This window comes from Leopardus geoffroyi, chromosome B3, assembly GCF_018350155.1.
Source record: "Leopardus geoffroyi isolate Oge1 chromosome B3, O.geoffroyi_Oge1_pat1.0, whole genome shotgun sequence".
Classification (NCBI taxonomy): Eukaryota; Metazoa; Chordata; class Mammalia; order Carnivora; family Felidae; genus Leopardus; species Leopardus geoffroyi.
In genome coordinates this window covers 115,854,052-115,875,356 of record NC_059337.1, presented here as the reverse complement: position 1 = coordinate 115,875,356, position 21,305 = coordinate 115,854,052, and the positions used below count along the sequence as shown (strand labels likewise).

Genomic DNA, 21,305 nt, shown 5'->3' with positions numbered 1-21,305 from the left:
AGGGGAGACTCAGCTGCATGCGCGCCCCTCCACCAGTGTCCCATACCCTCTGCGAAAGGCCTCAAGTGGAGTCTGGTCCTGAAATGTCCCCATTATTAAGCAAAGGTTGGGAGAGGCCCAGGTCCATCTTTGTTTTTAAAGCTTTTATTAATAGAAAAAGAAAGAGAAAGAAAGAAAGAAAGAAAGAAAGAAAGAGAAAGAGAGAAAGAGGGAAGGAAGGAAGGAAGGAAGAAAGGGGGAGGGAGAAAAGAAAAGAGAAAAATGCAAATCAGGACTACTAAATTGGTTTATATTTTTCAATGTTTAAATTAATGAAACATCTTTTAACATAAAAACAATATAATTGTGTTAGTCACAAAATCACTGTAGGATTTATAAGGCAGCCGTGATTCAGAGTGTCCTAGAGTTAATGTGATCCAGTCAGCGCACCCCTGGGGCTGCAGCGTTCATTTGCAGGTAGCCTTGTAGTTTCTGCACCCAGTTATGAATTACCAGAATGCGTGACTTGAGCCACATGGCCCTCCTGGCTTCCCCGTGGTAGTCACTGCCACAGAGAAAGGGAAAAGTCCTTCTATTTCCAGGCAAGACTCCCACAGGCCAACGTGCCCCCCCATCCGTGTCCTTTCTATAACATGAGCCTTTCAGAGCAACACCTGCTCATTTCAAAAGTCAAAAACTTAAAAAAAAAAAATTCTCTCTTGTCCTCAAAGCAAGAGGGCTAAGGAAACAAACACTACAGAGGACCTAAGTGCTTGAGCTGTGATATATCTTTACTTCAGTGCTCTGATGACTGCCCTGGGATGCTGTAAGCATTATTTAGCCTGTTTGTGTATCAGTTACGTTATTTGTCCAGGGTTATGTGGCATATCTCAGATTAGAACCCAAAACTTTTGACTTTCCAGTCTTCGAGTCTGACCATGCCACGAAGCCACACAAAGCCTAAGAGGAGCCCAGTGAACCTGGAAGGGGGTCTGGGGCAGCCCCTCTACTCTGTGCCCTCGTGGTGTTGGGGACACACTTTGACCTTTCCGGATCTTTTCACTGTTTTCATTCTCTTCCTGTTCCTTCTCCCAGCTGGCTGCCCCCCCCCCCCCCACTGTGCTCCTTGCTTATGATACTTATTTTTCCATCCACAGCAAAACAATTCACATCAAGGTAATTGATGATGAGGCGTATGAGAAAAACAAGAATTACTTCATTGAGATGATGGGCCCCCGCATGGTGGATATGAGTTTTCAGAAAGGTGTAGTACCCTGTCCTCCACACTAACGTTAACATTCTTCTCTTCCCTCCTCTTCTGGTTCTTCCTGTCTCCAATCCGTTTGTCTTCTCTTCCCCTTTCTTCTACCTCTCTGGTTCACGTTCCTTTGTTTTCTTTCTTGTTCTCTCTTTTCCTTTCTTTCCACCTCTCCCTCTCCTCTCTCTGATCCTAGCTCTGTCCTAACACCTGCCAGCCTGTCACATGGTATCCATAAGAAGGATGTTCAAGAGTCGGTGGTAGTTTTTGTGGGATGGGGAAATGGATATGGGGGAAAACAGAGAGTGGGGAGAGAGAGAGAGAAAGTCCCCCAGAGCCCAGAGCATTATATGTGCGGCTCTCTGCTTCTCCTGGATGGCTTTATATATGGGAAAGAAAAAGACCACATAGCACAGCACCAGCAGGAGGGCAGCACTTGAGAAACTGGCCCAGATGCTCAGCACAGATGCCCATGGGCAGACATTGAAAATCAATGTATTTGGACTTGGGTTCTATTTGTGGTTCATCCCATTCCCCAAAGCAGCCCTTAGGAGCCATCCTTTCCACCATAGTCCTTTTGTCAAGGTGTGTTTCTCTCTCTGACCTTGATTGAGCTGAAAGTACAGGTTTGAGCTCCAGGTCTAGGTCGCAGGCCTACCTGTTGGACTCTGTTTTCCCTGCAAAGAGCATCCAGGTAGACAGGTGGCAGACGAGCTAGAATAGTGGGAGAGGGGATTCTGACTTGAGTGGAAGCATTCCCAAAAGATCACAGGATTTCTCAGAGTAGATGGAGCCTTTGACTTCAATGTAAATGACCACATACATATCCCGGTCTTCCAATGGGCAGGTCAGAACATCCTCTTCTGGACAGACCATCTATGTAGAGGGGAGCGGCCAGTATTCGGGGAAGCATTCCTTCCCTGGCAGGGCCATCAATCGTGTCCCTCCAGGCCATGCCCTTGGTCATAGAGCACCCCATTTCCAACCCACAGCAGAGTCCCTGCAGGGGAAAAACTGCCAGGCTCCTATTTCTTAGACAGCCCGAGGTTCCCATATCTAGGGCCTAGAGAGAGGTTCCTAGAAAATTCTTCTTGTTAGTCATTTAGCTTTGTCTTTTGTCTACTCAGCAAGGTATGTAAAGATGTCCCAAAATAGTACCAAAAAGGGTGACCGAAAATGTACTTGTGAAACACGCACACACAAAACACAAACACACACCAAATCTTGTGTTCAACAAACCATCTCAGATCAGTCTACCACTTTATAGATGGCAAAGCTGAGCGCGTCTTCAGAATGGAAGGGGAACATCAGAGGCTCTGATTAGACATCTTAGGTTATTGTTTGTTAGCACCTCTTTGCCCTTTAGAGAGCATTTAGGTCCCAGGCCAAAAACAAAGCAAGCAGAAAAGAAAAATCATGGCTCACTACTGAGGCCTGCCAACCCCACTGTGGTTCCATGAAGGACCAAGATGGGAAAAGAAAAATCATGGCTCACTACTGAGGCCTGCCAACCCCACTGTGGTTCCATGAAGGACCAAGATGGGAAAAGAAAAATCATGGTTCACTACTGAGACCCGCCAGCCCCACTGTGGTTCCATGAAGGACCAAGATGGGGATGATCCAGGCCCCATAACAACTTCTCCCACGACAGCAGGGCTGAACCAGCGTCATGCCAGTCTTCGGAGGGGAGTGATTTTCAAGGAAACTTTGCTTCCCTGAATGATTTGTTTTTAAAAGACAACATGCTTTGTTGAGATAACCCAGAAATGAATCGGAACCTCCATCACCTTTTCCCCCAGAGCCCAGATAATCAGCATTTAAGGAAGCCAGCCTTGGGACATATCACCCTATGTGATAGAAGTATAAAGGTGATTTAGAATTTGATGACTTCTATCATTTTCTTTACATTTTCCCAGGAGTGCATCAGCCATAAATATTAAAGCAGTCCTATATCATATTGTAGTTAATACATACTTATTTTAGTTCCCACCACTGAAGCCCTGAGGTAAAGAGTGACAAAGATAATAGAAGTCTGCCTTCCTTTCTCTCTCTCACTGTCTCTCTCTCTCTCGTTTCCCTTCCTCATAAATACTTTAAAATTTTCTTTATGAGTCTCACATAAGAAGTGAGTATAGACACAAGGAAGGAAAACGAGACCCCAGCTAGGCACTGTTGACACATTTCCTGTTGTAGAAGAATCATTTCCAATGGGTCGGTAATTTACCTGCTTCCCAAAGAAATGCCAGTTACCATGTGACACCCAATGGAATGCGCTGCCTGACTCACCTCCTACTAACTATCAGCAGGATCTAAACTGACTCCTTCCCACCATCACCCCCTTTGTCCTTCCCCTTTCCCTCCTGTCCCCCTGGAACCCTTCCTTTGCCCACTTTTCCTTGTCCCCTGGCTCCCTTTCCTTCATACCCAGAAGGACAACTACGACCAAGGAGACAAGAAAAGCTGAGACCATTTTTTTTTATATGAGAAATATACAATCCACCATAGTCCCGTCAAATGCCACCATGGCGGGACTGGGCTGCATGTACCAGGAGTGATGGGGAATGATTTTAAAGGCTGTGCTCCAAATGACAAACCAACCTACCGACCCAGTCGACACACTCTCTCTCTTGTTGTCCCTACAGGAAAACCATAAGGGTTAAAATAGTAGATGAGGAGGAATACGAAAGGCAAGAGAATTTCTTCATTGTCCTTGGTGAACCGAAATGGATGGAACGTGGAATATCAGGTGTGAGATTCTTTAAAAAACAAAACAAAATAAAACGACAACAACAAAAAGAAAGATAAAAAAAATTTAACTGAAAAGCAACAGCAGCAAAAAGCAACTCTATTTTTCTCCCCCCATTTTCTTCCCTTTTCCTTTTTCCTCTTTTTGACCAATGGACTTTTTTATTCTTTTCCCTCCTGTATTCTCGCTCTCACCCTGTTTCGGTGTCATCTCTGCCTTCTTAGCCTTAGCTGATTACCAAGTCCTCCTTTCCCACCTTCTGGACAGCGCTGCAGCCTGAACTCCTCATTACCCTACTGAGTTACTTCCTTCCGCCTTGTGCTCCAATGATCTGATCACCACTGTCCCCTGCACTCTCCCCCACAGCCCCCACACATACATGTAACCTGTAAATGTGGAAACTCCTTGGTGGGTGGGGAGGAGAAGAAAAAGAAAGGAATGTGATGCCATGCATGTCTGTGCCCCTTCCCTGCCTTCTTCCCCTCCCACCCCTTACCCTCGAGCCTGGATTGAATGGGGAAGGGTCTGGGCTGGGGGCTGGGGCCCATGTTGCAATGATGCTTTGACAGTTTTCTGCTGCATTCCCCAACCTTCCTTGAGTGCTTGGCAGGTTATTCACTTGCAGAGGGGTTCATAGGCCCCTCTGCCCTTCATGGAGGTAAGTGTTTTATCTGACTATTTCACAGTTGGGGAGACCATGGTATGAAAGGGTATACCAATTGTCAGAGCCCACAGCTTCTGAGACCTCTCTGAGAGACAGCTGGCTTCTGAGGTGGTCATACAATCTGGAGTCCTGAACTATTCTTCCTCCACTTGATAGCCATCCCGTCTCATTCCACCTCTATTCCTAGCCCAAGGTAGAGAACTTTATTTAGACTACTTGAGGACAGTGCAATCCCTAAAGCAGAAAATTGAGAGTCTGCAAAAAGAAGGAAGTAATTCCAGGTATGGGAATCTCCCCAGCCAGAGGGCCTCGGAAAAGGAATGATATTGAGCAGGCCCAGAGTGTTGACTCAATGGGTTTTCTAATAGAAGGGCCTCTAAATGGTGTAGTTGGTGTTGATCCCTGAGAAGCAAGACGGCCCACAGGAGTCTGCCTTTGCTTGGCATCTGCAAATAGGCATGTCACCCAGATCCCAAGATAACCCTCATCCCACACCAGAGAAGTGGCCTCATCTCCTCTCTTCCTCAAGACATACATCTTGGAATACCTGCTAGGGCTCCATTACTCAGGGACTGATTATGTTGCAACCAAGGAAGATGTAAGGAAAGATTTCCTCCCTTGAAGAAAATGATTGGAAACCACTACTTCAGAAGTGTTGGAGGAATCTATGTGGGAATGGAAAAGGGTGCTCTTGGGAAATACCAAGAGAAGGACATTCACACTCCCCTTCAGAAGAGGTATGCTTCTGGGACCCTCATGGAAGATGGAACAGTGAGACCCACTTGTTTTTCAAAAAAGGATGATTATTCTTCAGTTATTTCATATTCACATGACAGAGAGCAGCATAAAGCCTTTCATTCAAGGACAGTTGCTAAAAAATCCAGCAACTGTACTCCTGAAGGCTGTCGACAGGTATGATTGATCAGTTCTCACTGTCTTCTGGGGACTGTCTCTGCAAATCTGACCAGTTCTGTGTCCACCCAGGTCTGGATATGCCTAGTGTTCTAGAGACAAAAGCCATCTCCATCTTCCATTACTCATCTTCCCCTCGCCACCTGATAAGATGTCGCCATGAACCTGACTTCCAGAGTGTAGGAAAAAAAAAAAATCTCTAGTTCCATTGCTTAGATTATGTTCCTGCCGATCCTCCAGTTACTACCTCTGAGAATATTCTCAGAAATCGTCTCAATACCTGCCCTACCTCATTCCCACCTCCCTTGTATCCATTGTAAGCTAGTTTACAATGGCCTTAGCTGTCTGCTGCATCTTCATGATTGGTTAGATGCAGCAGACATCTAAGGCCATTGTAAACTAGCTTAATCAATTTCCACAGTCTCTGCTACCTAGGTGCAAATGAAAGCAGCACAAATGATCAGGGTAGCTGGAAAGAAGGCAGTGGCTCCAGACAAGAAGAATGGGTTACAAGTCCACCCGTGACTTTATTCCACCATTAAAGAGACTTTTCTTTTCTGCCTCCCCAATAAACCCTGATCAACAGCAGGACAGAGAGTGACCCAAGATACACCTTGTGCTCTTCAAGAGACTCAGCCAAATGCAAAAATGCCTTTGTCTACTCTCCATTTGAGACTCTCCCACCACCCCCACCCCCTTTTCTGAACTGGGCTCTTTGTCCAACGAGATGTCAGCAAAGGCTTAGTGGAGCTTAGTCCTGGAGAGGGAGTAGGTGAGCAGGCAGGTATCCTCCAGATCTCCCCGGTGACCAAGAGGCCAAAATGGAAGATGCCAGTAGGAAATATGTGCATTTCCAGACGTGGTCTCTTGTCTAATTTCAGTTTCTTCAGATTTTCCCATATTTTGGCATTAGACCATAAGGTAAAAGGTCATACAACTTGATTGTCTAGACTCAGAATCAAATGAAAACCCATCCTGATTTTCAGAATTTCCTGGTGTTCTCAGGGTGAGAAGCTGTACAGTAGAAATTGCTTTTCATTATCACTGCTGCATGGGAGAGTCTCAGGCATTCAGAACAGCATAGACTTTGCATGGTCAAAATGACAATTGCATTACAAAAAAAAAAAAAAAAAAAAAAGCCTGTATTTGAAATAGCAGATTCTATTCTTGGCAAACAAAACAGACTTGAGAGGTGAAATTAAATGCTCTAGACGAGCTAGAGGAGGGGAAAAGGGAGGATGAATAGGAAACACGGTTGCCCTGGCATAGAGTAAACACCCGAGTCCAGAAGTAGGCATCTGAGATCAACACTGAGCAGCATGGTCAAGGCTGTTGGGCCTGGACACTGAAAGCCTCATGTGGAAAGGATAGCGTTCTCCCCCAGTCATAGGGCCTGTTCCTGCCCTCTCTTACCACATCAATGGGCTCACCCTGACAAGCTGCCCAGATGCTTCCAATTACTCACAGAACTATGCTATTTCCTGTATGTCCCTGGGGTATGTGAGCAGGGATAAATGATGCTCACCTGACCCTGGGGATCAATACAGGGGAAAGTTCAGCTGCAGATTCTCTCATCAGCAGCAGCAGGAAAAACACCCTGGAGGTATTATGTCACTCAGAATTGGCCTATCTGGATCTTGCTGACCCATCTATAACTGCTAAATGGAAAGTCTCAAATCATGTAGACAATGACCAGAGAGTAGTACAGCTCTAGCTGACTGCAAGCCCTCTCACTGTGGTAGAGATGAGCCTGGTGTTGGGAGGGACATCTGAGTGAGAACCAGGGCATCAGGGACCTTTTTGGAAGAGCTACCCCTTGTCTTGCCAACATGGGTACACTAATGTGTTCAGGTTTCTGGTTTCCACTGGAACTTGGGGGCCAGGAGAGGCTCTTCCATGCAGATCCATAGAAGGAGCAGAATGAACAAGCTTTCTTGCTATCTATCTATCTATCTATCTGTCATCCTTCTATCTATCTCAATATAGCAAGGAGATTCACTCATCTATTACTCCCTTGGACTTCCATATGGGAGAAAGCAGAAAGTCAACCTGTTTGCCCTGTTTATGTACTGTAGAGATTCTTGATCCACATGTGTCTTCAGTGGTTGCAACTGTGCGATGATGGGTCATAGACCTGAGTTGCCTTCCTAGAGATTTTTAGAGGAAACAATTCACAGACACCAGCCCCACTCCTTCCTCAGCACCATCAGTCACCAGCTCTACCAAGACTATGTGGTAGGATGTGCCCAGACTTTTATTTGATAAGAGCTAGGGAGTGTGGGGCTGTGCTAAGACACCAATGAGATGAAAATGTGGTATGTCACAATAATTTTTTAACATAAGTACAGTGCAGGGGCTAGGGATGCCCTGTGTTAGGTACGTCTAACCCAGCTTCCCAGTCCATGTAGGGGCCTTGCTATTTGTCATCTTTCATCTACAAATAGCTTTCAGTATGACTCTGGTTTAGCCTATCCTTTCTGGAACGAAAAGACCAGCATCCAGAGATGCAGCACCACTGGATCTATTACAATTGCCAAAATATGTGGCAAAAAACAAAGCTTTATTGAACACCTCCTAGTTGCAGTGACTTTGCTGGGCACACGTGATACAAATGGTAGGAGTCCATGGCCCTAACCTCCAGGCTGTATCTACAAAAAGATAAACCATTCAAAAAAAATACTCTGCAGAACTTAGCTTTTCACTAGGTCATTCTTTGAGGGGAACTCAAAAGTTCTGGCCAGTGTGGTAGCTAGGAAGCTATTTATGGCCATGGAAATGTTACAGTCCCTGAGAAGCTAAGCATGATCTGATTATAAGGTTAGGGATAGAAGCCGCGGGACTGAGCACTGTTCACTATTTTATGCCACTGCCCACGCTGAACTCCTGTTCAAGCCCCAGGGTCATATTCTCCACTGACAAGCCAGCTACGCTGGCAAGGTTGCGACCTCTACAGTTTTCCTGGTAACTGGATTCTCATTCCTTCACAGATATGATATGACATGGTATATGGTATGATATGATATGATAGCCTGATAACCTGACATGATAACCTGATTCCTTAGAAGATCATGAATGACCAACTCTGTCCCTGCTCCACTCAAATGGTCCTCCCATCCTCATTGCTTTTTCCCTAGTCCCCAAGAGTTACAGGGAAGGTCCGGGGGGAAAGTCAGGCTGCAGGGCTCTGGTGCTCAGCAGTCCCTCCAGTGGCTCATACCTCTTGCTGCTGCTGCTGTTGCGCATGCTCCAAATGCTGCCTTTTGCATGTGGCTGCAGAGCTCTCACCCACTAAGCTCACTGCTTTCCTTATACTGCTGCAACCACAAAGCCTGGGGACACTTTCAGGATGGGACCTTAATGCTCTTTCCTTTTCTTTCTTCCCCTTGTCTGGTATCCATTTGCAAACAGCGCTCCTGTTGTCTCCAGGTAAGAGGTGTCTTGCCCCATCTTTTCTACTTCTTGCCAGTGCCATTATTTAGTTTAAGACCAATGTCCTTTGATTTATTTAATAGGAACTGCGGGCTCGAGCTAACCTGACAAGTTCTCCTAAGGACTGAGAGGTTTATTTCCCTACTTGAAGTAATTGTGAGGAAGTTGACAATTCAGTGAGCACCACTTTTGTCAGCGGATGTGGGTAAAGGCATAGCTGGTCTTCTCTAGGACCAGGAAGAGAGTTGAAACTTACCAAAGAGATAGTGGGTCAAGACTTCTGAGTCTTAATCATCTGTCATCTCATGTTGTGGGGCAGGAGCAGATAGGGTCATGATGGGATTCGAAAGAAAATACTCTGATCTTGAGGGAACCGGGGAAAAACAGCCAGGAGCTGCTGTGAGAACATGAAACGCACTTTTTGAAGAATCTGGAATTTTACTGATCCTGGAGATGTTGCATCTCATTACAGCTGAGACCTAAATTGCTAGAACTTTGGTTCATTTGTCATTTACCCTTGAAGTCACAGGTGCCATGAACAAGAAGAAGAATTAGGATATGATGGGTGGTGGGGACAATTATCTGGCTGAAAATAGAAATCTTGGAGAATTTACTGTGGACATATTCGCATGCAGAATCTGGGTTCTGTTGTAGGACATACACCTTCTTTGAGAGCATGCTTGCGTCAGTGGAATCAGATCATAAACAACATCCAACTTCGCGAGCAGATAGACAAGCATTTCCAGCATATCAGTAATACTCTAACTCTCAGTATAGACAGCGTGAGCTATACCAGATGTCTCAATGTAAGTTAAGATAGCATTTTAAATTTCATCAGTTCTTTGAGCATGCAAAAAAATTTTAAGAGCATTTGAGAAGCAAAACAACTTACAGAATTCGCTAGTATTCAAAATTACATACAGGCTGCAGCCTGGTTTTGAGAAGGGGCAGTGTATATAGTAAGGACATTTGCCTTCTTGGCAGCCTTATACACGAATAACAATATAAATAGGGAAACCCCTACATTTTTACTTTCTGGAAAAAAAAATGACTCTAGCTTCCTTGGCCACTTGCTTCCTCTCTAGACCAACAGGATAAGAACTACCTCTGACTCCATATTTTTCACCAGTCCCCCAGGGTATTAATGCCATGGCATTGGGAGTTACTTCTCCACTTACCTTCTTGCCTGAGAAGGTGTTTGAGCTTCTTTGTTACAACTCTTGCTTCTGTGCACCCCCACCGCCAACCACACACATACGCACACAACAAAGTTTGTGATTTAATTTAGGCTTTCTTGTACTTTTAACATATTTGCTAAAATACCAGTAGAAACTGAAATAGGAAAAGAAGGTGTCATTTTCTAGATCTTTCAGTCTGTAAACTTTTCATTTAGGAGCCCATGGTTAGACTTAACATTCATGGTAAATCTCCAATTCTTGTTTCAATTTTCCTGGGTGGACAGGCAAACATGGTTAACAATGCCTGGCGGTGAAAGATGGAGAGTAGATACGCTTCGTTCTGAGCTACCCCGCCAAGCTCAGGAACCTGGGAGTGAGGGCATTAGTTTCATCGCCCCATTTCTTCCTGAGGATGCCTGTAGAGCATTCACAACATCTATTCTTGTCTGGCCTGGCAAGCTCTTTGTTCCTCCAATATTTGTTCAATCTTTCATCCTATTCATATTCTCTCTCTATCACTCTCTCTCTCTTCCCCCTCCCCCTTTTCTGAGATCTGAGAGTTTGTTCAGTCAGCCCAAATGTCAAAATCACCTATCATTTATTCTCTTCACTTGAAATTCTCAGTAATTACATAAACAAATTATCAGAATCATTATGGTCTTTTAGATTTGAGACTTATCACTCTCTCAAGAAATGAATTTAAATGTAAAGGAATGATAATTATAAAAATAGGAAAAGGCAGGAATTACTACCAAACCAAGACACTAAATCAGAGTTGATTTAAAGGCATGTGAATCAATCACTTAACCGATCTATATGGAGTACCTCTGTGGAGCTATGGGAGAGCCAAAGATAAAGGATTGCTATTTGTCAAAGAGATTTTTGCAAAAAGCTAGATGGAAAAACTGACTATCACCACAGGGGTGGACAGGTCAGTAGGTAGATCAATATCCTGCCAGACGGATGTAGTGCCAGATTGATAGGTAGACAAGGGGTTAGACAGGTACATTTATATGTCACTGGAGAGCTCATTATATTGGTATAATAAAGTTCTTGTGGCACATGTAAAGTATGACATGGGGGAATTGGGGAGGGAGGAATAGAATAATACGGTCACTGCTAGGATAGCCATTGTGATATGGTGCCAAAATGTAAAGTCGAGGGAAAAAAAGTACCCATGGTTTTAAAGAATCTGTAAGTCTTTTCCTAAAGGCTTTTTCTCAGAGTGGCTTGCAGTCTGGCTTCTACGATCACTGACTTCATAGCCAGAACCCTGGATGCACCCAGATTTACCTTCATAATTAACTCATTAAAAACTCAGAATCAATGAATTGAATAAAATCAGGCTGCTAGAGGGTGTCTGTTTACTTAGAAATAGACAGGACATTGATCCTGGAGAAATAATTGCTTCCGAAAGCCGTCACCAACACTACCGGGAGGACAGCACCACGGACAGCTCCCAAACATTTTGGGATTGCCTTCTGTTTGTTGCCAGAAGCACTGAGTAAAACAGCCAGCTCAGGAATCGTCTACATACTTTCTTACCATCTTCATTCACGACAACTAAGAAAATCCTTATGTAAAACAGCCTCTCTGGTAACTTATACTCTTGGCTTATCGTCTTTCCAGTGAATTCCTTTCCTTGCAACTTCAAGAGCTCGAGTCTCACCTGTCCCTACGCTTCAGCGATTCCCAAGTTAGAGAGAAAAGAAGACCTCCCTGGCCTCTGACCCACTTTGTCCTTGAGATTATCCAAGGACCAAAGGACTTCCGTAGGAGATTCACTGTGTGGAATGAAAGCAATTAAGGAACTCAATAAAAGAATTAATTGCATGTAAGAATGTGGACTTGGAAGGAAAGATGTTGAAATGATCTCTGAAAGAAACAGGCTGCCAAGAGCAATTTCCTAATCAAAGGGGAATAAAAAGATTCAATCTCTGTTTCACTCTAATCCAGAAAACATGTCTTCATGGTGAAGTGGTCTCAAAATGGACTCACCAGCTGAAGTGGAAAATTTTTCCCACCATTCAACATGAGAAGGGACCACTGGTAAATGAGTCAAGATGCTGAGGGATACAGGGAATGCCTCAAAAGAAAGTAAAGGAAGAGCTTCCTTTGGGTTTTGATTGAACAAGTATTTCTGTTCCAGAAGAAATGGGCCTGGTTCCTACAGAAATCCTGGGGATCTTTCATTGGAAAATCATGAAATCTTTCAGGAAATCTTCCAAGTTCTCATTATGAGGATGACATTCACTTGTATGGAGTGTAGATATTCCTCCTTTCTCCTTTATAGAGGGCACAACCCCAGTGGTGTTGGAAACCGATGTTAATGGGAACCAGTAGACATACCCTTTGGATTAACGTGTGGTTCTGACCCCCAAGAATTTTTACATTAAGTAGTTGAACGGTCAGGCCCAGTAATACAAAATTGTTAAAGCCTTTTGTTCCCAACTCTCCAATATCTCACCAGATGACATGGTGACTTTACTAGGTGCTGTTTCTCCGAAGGTCTTTGGGTCAGGTTGCTCACCCCGGTATAAAATGGAAATAGGAATGTTTATCCCAGGCCTGAAAGGGACCCTCTCATGGTCTGATGGCTCTAAAATGTTCAGCATGGTGTAGAAAGAGTCACTAAAAAGTACACAAAGGACCCATTCTCAAGAGCAGTTTGCTTTGTGCCCACTACCCATGCCTCACACTCTGACCTTTAGACTCCTAGGGAGTGGCGAATGTGCTAAAGCTAGTCTGATTTTGTTTTGTTGCAGAGGTGACAGACAGGAAGCTGACTGTGGAGGAAGAGGAGGCCAAGAGGATAGCAGAAATGGGAAAGCCAGTACTGGGCGAACACCCCAAACTAGAGGTCATCATTGAAGAGTCCTTTGAGTTCAAGGTCAGGCTATAAGTGAGCTCAAATTGAATAATAGGGTAATGTGGTGGGAGATAGAAGTTCTGTTCCAGTTTCACCACTGAATGTGTGAAGTTGAAACTGAACAAATCATTTAACCACCCAGGGCCAGTCTCCCCATTTGTAACATGGAATGAATAGTGCTGGCCACTTAGATCCTAGGAATATTGGGAGGAAACAACATATAGAATAAATGGGCTATAAAGCCCCTGGATGTATTATCACTATTGTTAACTGCATTTTAAAAACAGAAATTCTAAAATTTTCTGCTCCGGGGCAAAGTTTATTGATCTCATTACCGTTACGCTCTACTGTATTGCTCTAAGTATCCAATATCCGTCATCACAACCAAAGAAAAGGGAAGTGGAAAGATTGACCCAGCAGATATCATCCAAGGCCATTACTTTGAGAATCCATGTGGACATGCCTGGAATGCAAGACATTTTCCATTCCCTTGAAGCACCAGACTCTTCAACAGTTCTGAGCGTTCTAATCTCATGATTCCAAGTTTTTCTCTCCCTGACAGAATACGGTGGACAAACTGATCAAGAAGACAAACCTGGCCATGGTTGTGGGGACCCATTCCTGGAGGGACCAGTTCATGGAGGCCATCACTGTCAGCGCAGGTAAGAGGGTCTCAAGACGGGCACTAGCCTCACTGGGAGAAGCAGGCAACACCAGAGAAGGGAGAACACAGCCCCATCAGCAGCTACCAATTTCTGGGAAGGCTTCTGTGCCCCAGCTCTAGTCCTTGATGTTCGCCTGTTTCACTGGGTCACTTTGGAAAAGAATCATGGGGTAGCTAAAAAAGCATGGCTATTTCTGGTTTCAGATCCTGGCTCCATTGTGTGACCTGGAACAAGTTATCCTCCCTGAACCACAATTCCCTCATTCGAAAAAGGAACCATTTCGACCTTTCTCAGCAAAGTAAATAGAATGATAGCATCTGGTACCAACACAAACTGATTAAAATCCTGTTTCCATTATTACTTCCTCTCATTACTTTGGTCCTCCTTTTCTGTATAATAGGGGACTCTTTTGATTAGACATGTGGGGGTCCGGAGTTTGTAAAATCTATGCCTTGATTTCTGACAGACCTCCACCCGGGATGATTCCAGACCTCTCCTTTGGCATGTACTGACAGATTCCCTCAGTGGTGGCCCACAGCACAGCCAGGGTCCCAGGCAAGGTCTCACCGCCACCGCCAATAGCGCCTCCTGGCATCACCAAGGCCCCCTTGTACTGCCCAGCTCCACCAGCCTTGTCTGCTTTCATGAGGCTTTGCTGTCATAGCAACAACCCACAGGGTCATATCCCTAAGGCCCCAGAGCCAGAGCAGAAGTACGGCCAGGAAGACAGGGTGGCTGTGGCTGCGGCTGCCCCACTTTTCATGTCGCCCGCTTCAGATACTCCCAGTTTCCTCTCTGGTGACCTTGCTTTGACCCTACAGAGACAATAAACAGAGTATAGGCCACGTCATGTAACCCCCTCCTTTCTCAGACGGGGGAACTGAGGTTCAGAAACAAGAGGTGATTTACTCCCAGCTTATGGATGCTCTTCCTGGCAAAGCTGTGACTGGAACTCAAGTGTCCTAACTCCTGCTCTTTCACAACCCAGCTTCCTCTGATGGCGTCAAAACCTTACAGAGGTTGCCCTGGACAAGGTGCCAGCGTGTCTCAGCGCATCCTCTTCTCCCAGACTGCTGAATGGGCAACTCTGCCCACATTTCCTGGCAAGGACCATGGGGCCCATGCCTGCTCTGTCCCATGGGATATTTGGAGGATGGCGCGGGCTCTCTGGTATGCCTGCATGATCTGGAATGACAGCCGCCCCTCTAGGGACGGATAACAACCAGAACCACGAGGTTATTGCAGCAGTCCAGCGAAGAGGGGACACACAGCTGATGTCGCTGTTCTTCACGCAGGCAACCTGACGCAGCCGGCTCCACCCTCCTCTGCTTCATTGCCTTGGCCCTCCTGTGTTCTTCCCCAGTCTCTTTCTCTCTCTCTCCCTTTTCTCCCTATTCCCCTGTCCTCTGTTTCCCAGTCTCCCGCGGTGCCCTGCATTCACATTGACCAGTGGGGCACCCCAACTCAGGTCCCGTTTCCCAGCTGTTTTCTGGTGCCCGTGCCCTGGCCCACACCGCTCCTCAGGAGAGAGCTGAGGTCTCCTGCCAGCCAGTAATGCTTGTCATGTGGGTTGACTCGACTTCCTCATGAGTGGGGATCTGACCTTGCTGCCCTCTCCTGGGCCTGTTTTCTCTTGTCTCCAGCAGGGGACGAGGATGAGGACGAGTCAGGAGAGGAGAGGCTGCCATCCTGCTTTGACTACGTCATGCACTTTCTGACGGTCTTCTGGAAGGTGCTGTTTGCCTGCGTGCCCCCCACAGAGTACTGCCATGGCTGGGCCTGCTTCGTTGTGTCCATTCTCATCATTGGCATGCTCACAGCCATAATCGGGGACCTGGCTTCCCACTTCGGCTGCACCATTGGCCTCAAGGACTCAGTCACGGCTGTTGTGTTTGTGGCATTCGGCACCTCTGTGCCAGGTAAGAGTGAGGGGTGCTCGGGTTTGCAAAGAGGATATTACCAGGGTCAGGTGACCCCTACACTTTGCCTCATTATCTTCCTTGCTGTCTCAGATCTGAGCTTAATAGAGCCTCTGCCCCCTAAGGTGCACAAAAGTCAAAGGTATTCTTGATGATATTGCCAACGAGGGCTAACATTGCTTGAGTACTTCTGATGTGTATGCTAAGCAGTTGACATGTTTTATCCCTGTGATGCTCACCAAAACCCTATTTACTAGACATAGTTGTCATCCCCACGTGACAGATGAGAAAACTGCGGCGCACAGAGTTAAGTCAACTGCCCATGTAAGTGGTCCACTCTCTTAACCTCCACGTTGTAGGAGCGCCACAAACAACGTAATTCAAAGAACATAGATTCTGTTCTTCTTCCATTTCCCTCTGGCGGTCTCTGAGACAGAAGTTTGGCCCAGCTGAAGATGCCACGTTCGAAATGTTTCCAAGCATTCTTGGCCTCCTCCCTTCGAGGGACACCTGTGGGGTACAAAGTGTCTCCTGGCGGCACAGGAGAGGCAACTTTAGTGAGGTGTTGTCCTTGCATGTGATGAATTACACCTTCTTTTTTTCTCTTATAAACACCCAAAGGCGAACAGGAATAGGCATGAATTTATTCATTCAGTAGACAAATATTTACTGAGCCCGATGCAGTTTTGTGCTAGTTGTTGAGGCAATCGTGGGAAGCAGGGCAGACGTGCTCCCCTCTCTGAGTGGAGTCCGTCAGCTAGTGACAGAAACCACACTCAACTACTGCAATTGAAACCATCTCGATAAGTTCAATGAAGGACAAGTAGAGGTGCTGTGCAAGCATAAAACAGGGGGCCTGGGCTGGATCAGGGATGGCTTCCAAGAGAGGCTTATGGAAGCTGGGCTGGAATGACAAGGAGCAGTTAGTAGGCAGAGGGCTGTGTTAGCTTCGGCTTCTTACTTGGTTCAGTTGGGTGTCCAAGGCATCTGAACCTGAACTCCTGCCAGGGTGCCTCCCCACTGCCACAGCAAGGAAGAGAGAGCATCCTCTGACAAGCGGGTTCGGCTGAGTCCCATCAGACAGGACCCTGCTGGCTGGACCTAGGGAACCCCTTCCCGGACTGAGAGAACACATCCTTTTGGAGGGTAGCTAAATTGACACCACCCTCCGGGAAAACCTCTTCCCCAAGCCCCAGCACAGAGCAGTGGGATTATGTCTACATTAGTGATGCAAGAGATTTGGCTCTCCTGGAAATGTGTTGGGTGGTGAGAAATTAGACAGATGATCCATGGAAGGCTTTGTGGAGGAGATGCCCTGTGATTCCTGTTCTCCGGGCCTCTGGGGACTGGAACCATCAGAGGGGAAGGAGAAGAACTATCACAGGGGAAAAGGAACACATGTGGGAAGAAAGTGCAGAGGATCAGAGGTGAAAAATCAAGGTCATAGGCAAGAAAAGACAAGAGGTTTTCTCTAGGAGATCTGAGAAAATTGGCAACAAGGAGGCAAGCTGGGACAAGCAGGCAAGGAGGGAGCTTGGGGCACTTCCAAGTCCTTGCAGTTGGTCCAGGGAGCAGCTGGCAGCATTAGGGGCTTGAAAAAGGTTATGTGATGGTCCGCTTCGCTGATTTCGTGGCTTGGCCTAAAACTCTCTGGATGAAGGATGACGATAGACAGAGGACCCTTCCATGAGGTTTTTAGGGCCAAATGTCTTGTTAATTTCCCACGTGACCTTGGGTAGATTCCTTGACCCTTATTTTCCTTACCTGTGCAGTAAAAGGGTGGCTAGATGTCCCTGACAGTCCTTCCAATGCCTACAATCCATGCCAGCATCTGAAGTCAAACAGCTTGAGGGGCTCTGTGCCCCACATACTAACTACAAAGGCAGAGCCCTGTCTTCTTTGAGCCCATACCTCACGGTTCCCTGGCGTGTCCTCTGTCCCCGTAAATCCAGCACCTAACACACTGCTGAGTCCGGGGGCATCGGGTCACGACTGTGTTCCGTGAGAATGCCCCACGTGATGGTTATAATCAGGCATCTACACAAAGCAGCTTCCCAGGAGGCCAAGGTTCCCTGGGGGAGATGGTGGGATAGCAAACTCCCCTTACTAAAAAAATAACCCCAAAGGAACAGCAAGCCCACTCAGTAAATATCAGCACCAGCAGGCCCTCAGGGACCTTTCACACTCCAGCAGATGAGGAACCTGAAGCCCAGAGAAGTGAGGTAACTTGTCCAAGGCCACACAGCCTGTTCATGACAGAGCCCTTGCCTCTCCTTCCTGAGCTCAGCCTTCTGGACACACAGGTGGGCCCTCCGCATCTCAGGCTCCTTCCAGCTCCTGCTGTCTCTGCCCTTTTCCAGATATGTTTGCCAGCAAAGCCGCTGCCATCCAGGATATGTACTCAGATGCCTCCATCGGCAACGTCACGGGCAGCAACGCCATCAACGTCTTCCTGGGCATCGGCCTGGCCTGGTCCGTGGCCGCCATCTACTGGGCCCTGCAGGGACAGGAGTTCTACGTGTCCGCCGGCACGCTGGCCTTCTCCGTCACCCTCTTCACCATCTTCGCGTTCGTGTGCGTCAGTGTGCTCCTGTACCGTCGGCGGCCCCACCTGGGCGGGGAGCTGGGCGGCCCTCGTGGCTGCAAGCTGGCCACAACGTGGCTCTTTGTGAGCCTGTGGCTCCTCTATATACTCTTTGCCACGCTGGAGGCCTACTGCTACATCAGGGGGTTCTGAGCCACAGCGCGGGGCCTCCGCAGCACAGGCCCCGGACTCCTCCTGAGAGAAGGGCGCTTCGCCCCCCTCTCCGGGTGAGCAGCCCCCCGCAGAGGCAGGGGCCCAGCCCCAGGAAGCTCACCCGACCCAGGCCCCGGCCGCGGACTGAAAGGGCAGAGTCTTGACCAACCGAACAGAGTGGAGGAAACACCCACTTTACAAAGTATTTAATTCAGTACAAACCAACAACAGCAACAAATCCACCGCCTCTCCATCTTCCCACCCGTGTCCCTGACCCACCGCAAAGGTCAGAGCCTCTCACCGCCTTTGGATTATTCCTTTGCTTCTCCTTCCCCGGGGATAGGGCGTCCCCTGTCTGTCCGGTCCCGCTCATCCCTGCTCTCTGACTCGGCTGGCCAGGATGGAAACGAGGCCTATCCGTGTGGCTGCTTTGGGGCTCCCTTTTCGTTTCATGGTATTGTTGCGGTTGCTTTCGTTTTCATTTTCCCGGCAGATGTTGCTCACTGTTTGTTCGTTGTGTCTTTTCTTTCCGAAGTCAGTAACAGGTGCTGTGAAGGAGCTCGCGGTCTGAGCCGACAGGTAGAGGCAAGGATTCTCACCCTCAGTCTCTCCCTCTTTCTGGGTCTCTCGGCTTCATCAGGGTCCTGCCCCCCAGGCTCCTTTTCTTGGAGAGTGAGAGTGTTTGGGTGGAAGTATGTTTGCACACCTACGCAGGGCGCGGAAGAACGGGCTCGGCCTGAGATGGGGGCAGGAGGAGCCTTATGTGCTTATGTCCAGATCCAGTCTAAAACACAAGGTCATGGTTCCCTTCCCTGCCTTTCCAGTTGATTCTGTCCGCCTCGCTGTGTCTGCTCTGTCCGTGTCTTTATGTTTATCCTTCTGCAGGAAGACCCGCCAAGCAGGAGATGCGGGACAAAAATAGGAATGGTATGTGATGACAGAGGAGGGCAGCTGGGGAAACAAAAGGAGTAGATGGCTTCTTGAGTATCTTTGGCTTCGCATGGGAGGCAGAGAAGAGCTGTCCACCTAGCGAGATCTTTAAGAGGAAAGATTGTATTTAAAATGTCAGTGCTTCGGAGAAATGTCAGTTTCACCACCCCCTTGCTCTCTAACATGCCACATCAAGAGGTCTGACTGTATTTCTCGAGGTAATGCAAAAACTTAGAGGTTGGTAAGAAAACAAGGGGCTCCTTCCACCTCTCCTGGACCCTCCGGTCACGTCTGAGAGCATTTTCTCAAGAGAAGAACTGGAATTTCTCATCTCTCCCACATTCCTGCTTGTTTTTAAACCTCATGAAGCTCTTTTTCCAGCCTGTGGGCTGTTTCTTGCCCCAGTAAAGAGGAATCTTAGTTGTTGTCATCCCATGGAGACTGGGTTTATAGAAAAAGAGATTGCCGTGGCCTACAGACCTTTTCCCAACAAATTTGAAAAGGACCTGGCTTTAAAACACACACACGCGTGCGCACACACACACACATGAACACACATATGAAATCATCACAAAACTGCCCACAGATCTTTAGGCTTTCTGCATTGACATAAATACATTTTTTAAGGGGGGAAAAAAAGAAATTAAAAAACACCTGTTTAATTTTAAACACATTTTTTTAAGAAAAAAATAACTAAAAAAGAAACAGTGCTCACGTCATAAGCTATGTTGACAGTTGCCAGTGGAAATGTTGGGTTGGTTTAAAAAAAAAAAATAAAAGCTATACTTATATCTCTCTAAATACAGCTTGCTTCTCCCATGTTTCTTCAGGAAAAGGTCCAGGGGGCCACGTGGGGTTTCTTCTGGAGCAGATGTGGTTGAGGTGAAAGTGTCTTCTCCTATTTGTATCTCCTGTTGACATCTGTTGTCCCCTCAGATGCCAGTGTGCCAGACCCAGTATTTTTAAAGCAAAAAAATCCTTCAGGGAAATGCCACCTGTCAGAAGCTAGACGTTTGGACACTGGGGTACAGAGGTAGCAGAACTGTGGTGATTACAGGAAAGAGCCTTTTGAATCAGAGAGGCATGGTGGGGCAGGAGTCCAGCCGGACAAACGGCGCCCTGCATTGATTACCAAGAGGCACATTCGTTCATGCGTTTACTCGTCGCCCATTCCACAGGTGGATTTTGAACACCTTCTATGCACCGATCTACGCTCTGGTGATACAAGGAAGACCTCAAGCAACTCATAGTCCAGAGGGGGAGGTAACACTTTTTTAACCAAGACTCTTTTGGTTATGAGAAACAGAAGCCCATTAACTTAGCCCGAGAAGTGGAGGGGGGCAGTGCTGCAAAGGGCCGGTGGGGGCTCTCGTGGAAGCCAAGGCAGAACCACAGCTGGTGATGGGGTGCTGAAAGCCCTCAGGAACCAAGTCCGCTCTCCCCATTCCCCAAGTGGCATCGTCTCCCCGGTCCTCGCTTTCTTCTCTCCATCAGACCCAGCTGCTTCCCCTCCCTTCTGAGGTGCTCCCTCTACTGTGCTTGTCTGACACGGGGTCAGGCACCGCCACCAGTCCTGACACTGTGTCGTGAATGTACAGCTCCATTCCCCCAACCGACTGGGACATCCCTCTTTTTCTCTGGGCGTGAATTCTCAATGGAGTGAATGTGACCAGTCCCCCCACCCCCATCCTCAAAGGGCCACTCCCAAAAGGCAGAATCCTCTGTAGCCGGCTGCATCATGGGGCTGGAGTGCCTGTGGATTGGTAGCTTTGTCCGAATTCCTGGTCTGAACAACTCAGGCAAGAAGAGGGGTGACAGCATTGTATGTGCTATTGCCCTTTCTGAAAAGCGAAGTGATGGGAAGGAGCCTCTGAAGCATATGAACCAGCAAGGTAGAAATAAAAATTACCTTTCTATGCCATGAGTGCTCTAGGAATGGCATAAACAGGTGCCATGGGAAACACCAACTCAGCCTGGAAGCACTGGGGAAATCATACGGAGAATATAACCTTTAAGTAG

The 21,305-nt window shown here is 47.1% G+C and overlaps 1 protein-coding gene across 9 annotated transcripts in view; it reads left to right on the top strand.

Moving 5' to 3' along the window:
* Nucleotides 1-21,305, top strand: part of SLC8A3 (solute carrier family 8 member A3) — a 145,202-nt gene extending 123,897 nt beyond the window's left edge. For 2 of the 9 annotated variants that reach the window (XM_045448141.1, XM_045448140.1), the window contains exons 3-8: nucleotides 1,137-1,243; nucleotides 8,968-8,985; nucleotides 12,932-13,056; nucleotides 13,598-13,697; nucleotides 15,344-15,619; nucleotides 17,980-20,087. In XM_045448141.1, coding sequence (XP_045304097.1) covers nucleotides 1,137-1,243; nucleotides 8,968-8,985; nucleotides 12,932-13,056; nucleotides 13,598-13,697; nucleotides 15,344-15,619; nucleotides 17,980-18,356 — 1,003 coding nt within the window. In that variant the 3' untranslated portion in view covers nucleotides 18,357-20,087. Of the gene's footprint in view, nucleotides 1-1,136; nucleotides 1,244-3,879; nucleotides 3,984-8,967; nucleotides 8,986-12,931; nucleotides 13,057-13,597; nucleotides 13,698-15,343; nucleotides 15,620-17,979; nucleotides 20,088-20,464 lie in introns of those variants that run through there. The other 7 variants (XM_045448147.1, XM_045448146.1, XM_045448143.1 and 4 more) reach the window with 7 other exon arrangements.